Source organism: Saccostrea cucullata, unplaced genomic scaffold, assembly GCF_032062105.1.
Source record: "Saccostrea cucullata isolate Sc308-1 unplaced genomic scaffold, CSIRO_AGI_Scuc_v1 ctg1104, whole genome shotgun sequence".
Classification (NCBI taxonomy): Eukaryota; Metazoa; Mollusca; class Bivalvia; order Ostreida; family Ostreidae; genus Saccostrea; species Saccostrea cuccullata.
In genome coordinates, this window is record NW_026934094.1 from 106,625 (window position 1) to 112,206 (window position 5,582).

Below are 5,582 nucleotides of genomic sequence, written 5' to 3' on the forward strand. Positions count from 1 at the left end.
CTTGAAGCGAAGCCTGTGGTGCTTGAACAATATAAATTTCATAAAAAGTAAATTATTTTAGACAATATAATCATTCTGAAAGTTTTGTTTCGTTTCGTTTCGGCAGGTTTCGTTTAGATTTTGTTTCGTTTCGTCTTGATTTCGTTTCGTTTCGTTTTGGTAGATTTCGTTTCGTTTCGGCAGATTTCGTTTCGTTTCAGTTCGTTTCGTTTCGTTTCGTTTCTATTTCGTTTCGCACTTTACAGGTACCCATAAATATTTGTATTTGTAAAAAAAATAATAATCTTACACTTTTTTGAATAAAGCCGAGAAAGGATTTTAGTTTTAAAAAATGAATCTAGTGATACAGTTTGTTGGAGATAGCTGAAAATTTTTGCAAACACCTTAATTATGCAAAAAAAAAAAGAGTTAAAAATATGTATGAAATATATACACTGATATAGGTAAAGTAAAACATCTGGTATATTACACCCCCCCCCCCCACTTCCCCTATATTTATTGTACATGTACTTGCAAAGTCAAGTACGGAAGCCCGTTGGTGACACGTATGAAAAATATTTCATCTGGCGGCCGCCACTTATTAATTGGCGGCCTCCACATATATATCTGGCGGCCGCTATTTATTATTTGGCGGCCGCCACATATATATCTGGCGGCCGCTACTTATTATTTGGCGGCCGCCACATATATATAACATTGTTGAATGTACTATTTATCACTGTGTATTATATATGTATTTTTATAGAGGGCCTCAAGGAAGAATAGTGCTCGCACTAATTGAGTCACCCTCTTTAAATAAAGTATTATTATTATTTATTATTATTATTATTATTATTATTATATCTAGCGGCCGCCACTTATGTATCTGGCGGCCGCCATTTATTATTTGGCGGCCGCCACTTAATTTATATGGCGGCCGCCACATAAATTATTTTGCAAAAGGTGAGTGTTATTGGGTTAAGAAGATAGATGTTGACACAACCGCTGCTTATTGATAAAAAAGTAAATGATAAAAAACGAATTCTGAAATATTTGAACACCATTCTTGGAAATCCAAAATGCAAAACTTCATTTAATTCTCAACCAATCATAGCTTACAGCAAACACCATGATTTATGTCTGTAAACCCTGATGAGGCTTCTTAATAATCGAAACACTCTACAAATACTTGCATAATTCAAATCAAATATTAATCTGCTATATGCAAAAACATATCTATTAGAAGTGTGGATTGGAGTGTTGGTCCATAATAAATCTCTTACAAGTTTGGTTGATTGATGTTGCTATTTTAATTTTTACACGTACTGTATCCACCTCTTAAACCACACATTTAAACAGGCGCGATTCAGGAAGCCAGGTGTTATCTGGCGGCCGCCATATAAATTATGTGGCGGCCGCCAAATATCATGTAGCGGCCCCAGATATATAAGTGGCGGCCGCCAGATAAATCATGAGGCGGTCGCCAAATAATAAGTGGCGGCCGCCAGAAAAATATGTGGCGGCCGCCAGAAAAACTATTTGGCGGCCGCCATATAAATTATGTGGCGGCCGCCATATATTAAGCGGCGGCCGCCAGATATATAAATGGCGGCCGCCAAATAATAAGTGGCGACCGCCAGATATACAAGTGGCGGCCGCCAGATATACAAGTGGCGGCCGCCAAATAATAAGTGGCGGCCACCAGATAAAATATTTTTCGTATGTGGCACCAATGGGCTTCCGTAGTCAAGCATAATTACAAATCAAAGTTTTTCACTCCTCAGAAAACTCTAAACTATTAGTAAGACAAGTGAAACAAAATGAAGTCACGGTCTTTCTAATGATTGAAGGCAATACTTGGCAAAAGCAGCTCATTCTATTCGTTATTCGGATTTTTAAAGGTTGTTTTTGGTGTCTAAAATTATGTTCACCGGAAGTTTACTAATCGTCATGAAAATATGAACACGTCAAACCAGCTGCCTGAGCTGGAGAAAAGAGACTGATGTTAGACTAACTGGGGATCAGAATGCAGCCAAATACACGTGATGGCCAACAAAAGGGCGGCATTGTCGATACCTGGTGGTATAGATATCTCCTACGGGGCGTCGGGACGCTGGGGGGATTGTGTAAGTTACGATGTTAAATGGACATATTAGATGTCTCATAATAATCAAAGTGTACATGTGAACCATTAAAAAATGAAACACTACAGAATTACGTAAACACCCAAATTTGCATAAAAATTGCCAATTTTTTTTCTTTTGCCTGCCAGAATAGGATTTGCAGACCCCCCCCCCCCCCACCTCAATGTTTCTCAATCTAATTGACTATGTGTCTATCGTTTCCAAAGAAAACATCAACCTAAGATAACAAGAAATCATTCTTGATCAGTTCAAGTGTAAAAAGGGACAGGAGAAAATGTATGGTTGGGCTGGAAATTGAACACAGGAAAGGGGTAGAAACTCCCAAAAATTACAACTTGCAAACAATTGTGAGTACCAGCATAATGAACTTGCATTTTCAAAAGACAACTCGCAATTTTAAAATGAAAGCTTTTAAAAAAAATAAATAGCTGTCTATCCATCATTTTAAGAAATTGAAATTTTCTACATGATCATGGGACATGGCACATGTTCGTTTATTTAATTTAAAACATGAAAGATTAAGAAACAGTAACTAGAGAGAGGAAGACGAAATCCGGGTAGAAGCAGATATTTTTTTGGGGATTAAAATTTCTTATGAAAAAGTCCACTTACAAATTTTTTACAAAATATTTAACTTGCATTTTGTGAGTTGTATGTAGTGAATCCTGCAGAACTCCTGCTTCTCTACTCTCTAGTCACATGCTCTACATACTGAGCTACCAAGGCTGATATCCATGACCCAAACCACTACATTCTTTCCTCCTATAGTCATTTTCACCCTTATAGACACAACCCAAATTCTTATTTGCCCCCTGGCAGGACTTTCAAATTTAAAGTCAAAGCTTGATGAAAGGTTCAAAATCTGTAACTGAAAAGGAGAAATTGTATGGCTGGACCAGGAATTAAGCCCAAGGCCCCTGCCTCTAATCAGGTGCTCTACCGACTGAGCTATCCAGGTTGATATCCATGGCCCATGCTATTACAGAAAGATAAAAGTTGGATAGCTAAAGCTAGATTAATGATTTTTTTCTTTTTCTTACAGTGGCCATATTGTTTGGTTTGGTGGCTTGTATCACTTTCACAGCAATGTGCTTACTAGCAGGGGTACTTCAAATGTAAGTGTACCATCTCAAAAAGGTTTTAATCTTGCAATCTCTTTCACAAAATTAATTGAATGATTATGCATTGTGTAAATGGACTGTGGGTTAAGAGGCCATAGATTTACTACTTTCACAACCAAACTTTTCCCTCAAACAATTAGTTAAAGCCTTCCTCAGTCCTAGGCATGAAATTGAAATGAAGATGAGCAAAAATTTACCATTTATTGTTGACTGTTTGGATGAAAGACAATTAATTGGTTTTGTTGTAGAAGAAGTAAAAAAAAATATGTTTGGAACATAATATTGTTTATTTAATCTGGAAAGACAAAATCAAGAAACAGCAACCTATTTTAGTGCACAATTTTTTTTTTTCAATGGGTGGCATTGAACCTCTCCGGTTTCCATCAAAACTAGTCAGACCAGTGAGCTACACATCTTCAGCTATCGAGTTCAAGTGCTAACTAATACAAATTAATTTGTTCAAACCAGTTAAATTTTTAGACATTGATATAAAATTATCATTTTATCATTAATATTATTTACTTATTTACTCTTGATAATTAAATCTTTACATATATATAGTTTTAATTATCAGAAAGATTTAATAAATGGTGTATGCATGTGAATAATTTAATTTCACTTGTATCAAGCAGTTTCATTGGCTGAATCATTCAGAGGAACATATACTATTTTGGATAACATAACTTGCCTACGTCACAATGAATAACGTCAAAAACGTATTACTCCGCTTGACGTTACTTTTAAAATAATGCTCAATTTGAAGTCTTTTTCCGGTGGAAATATTGTCTCATTGTCTACACTGGAATTAAATTATAAGGAATGAATCTAATTTCAACTTATGTTATCCGATATAACAAAACTTGGGGCAGTTTACGCTTTTTTGTAAACCACTTCGCGGTTTATAAAGCGTAAACTGCCCCAAGTTATGTTATATCGGATAATATAAGTTGAAATAAGCTTCATTCCTTAAATAAACAAGTGAAGTGAAACAATGAAATATATAACAGTAAGTTTATTTATAAAATATATAACAGTAAGTCTATTATGTTTGCAGGGTAGCTGGTTTTATAGTGGTACTACTTGAGGCTCCATGCTGTTGCCAGTTTGTGGAATTTGCAGATAAAATCAGCTCATTTTCAGATAAACGACCTGCCTGGCAAAAAGCTGTTTTATATTGTCTGTAAGTGATAAAAAATTTTACTCTGAAAATGCAGCTTGATTTAATCTTAATATCTTTAATTAGTGTACTATAAAACATTTGTTGAAATTGGTTGAAATTTCTACATTTATTTAACATCATAGAAAAAACCAACGAGGGAGAGCGATAAAAATTAAACAAACAAAATTCTCAAACATGTATTTGTAATTATGTAGACTTATTTTCAGTCCCATTAAATGATAGGTTGATTAGACTTGATCAGCTAAAACACATCTCCTAGAAGGCCCATAAATTGTGTTTCACTACAGAATACAATTCTTATACGCTAAAAGTAAAAGCAATACAGCATCCAATAGAAACTTTTGATTTGTTTTTTTTTTTCAAGTGTCAAATTTTCTGAAATCCTCATGTGCCAGTGACATTGTATGCAGTATTAACTTTGGACAGCCTTATAGATTAATTTAGAGTTTGAACTAAATACTGACTATCTGTTTGACAGACTAGGTCTGGTGCCTATAGCATCATGTATAGAAGCCTGGACAATCTTAGGGGCTGGTCTTGTCTTTATATCAGGAGCTCTGTACGGATTGAAAGCAATCGGCAAAAAGTATGTACATGGTTCTCAATACATTTCTGTTTCTTTTCATTGACCATTCGTTTAGTATGTAAAAGATTTTATATGTTAAATATGATAGCTTTTGGGGAGTTACAGAGTCAGGTTGTAAGTAATAGTATCATCTATTTACAAAGCCCACATTTGGTGATGAAAGGGAGGTCAAACTTATAAAATTTCTCTCATTTGATTTTTGTTTCTCAGGGGTGACAGGGAATCTATGATGGCGGTAGCGAGTGGAGCAGACATGGAGATGAAGGTCAAATTAATAGACAAAGAAGAGAATTCAAAATTACCCAACTCCGCAGTCCCGTGACAAAATGTCTCATTACTAAAATTTCCATGACAATATGCATGTATGGGCATTCAGATTTCAGGATGAGGGATCATCCCCTCAATGGAAATAATTCTGGATTCCAGCCAAAATCAGCATCCACACAGAGGATCAGAAGGGACACATACCATTGTTCATTGGAAACTTTCATATATCAATCATTACTTATAAGAAATATTCATATACATGCATATCATTATTCATTGATAATCCATATAAAGGGAGATAAATA

General features: G+C 35.2%; 1 protein-coding gene across 1 annotated transcript; it reads left to right on the top strand.

Moving 5' to 3' along the window:
* Positions 1–1,952: 1,952 nt before the first annotated feature.
* LOC134239935 (calcium channel flower homolog) lies at positions 1,953–5,575 on the top strand. Its single transcript, XM_062722065.1, has 5 exons — positions 1,953–2,105; positions 3,166–3,238; positions 4,299–4,424; positions 4,903–5,010; positions 5,221–5,575. The coding sequence occupies exons 1-5, from the start codon at positions 2,006–2,008 to the stop codon at positions 5,330–5,332; spliced, it is 519 nt and encodes a 172-aa protein (XP_062578049.1). The 5' UTR covers positions 1,953–2,005; the 3' UTR covers positions 5,333–5,575.
* The last annotated feature ends 7 nt before the right edge of the window (positions 5,576–5,582 follow it).

Bases quoted from the DNA above. Each gene is read 5' to 3' on its own strand.
- LOC134239935 (XM_062722065.1), top strand. From the start codon at position 2,006: ATGCAGCCAAATACACGTGATGGCCAACAAAAGGGCGGCATTGTCGAT. The intron at 4,425-4,902 runs GTAAGTGATAAA...TCTGTTTGACAG, and splicing joins AAAGCTGTTTTATATTGTCT to ACTAGGTCTGGTGCCTATAG. The intron at 5,011-5,220 runs GTATGTACATGG...TTTGTTTCTCAG, and splicing joins TTGAAAGCAATCGGCAAAAA to GGGTGACAGGGAATCTATGA.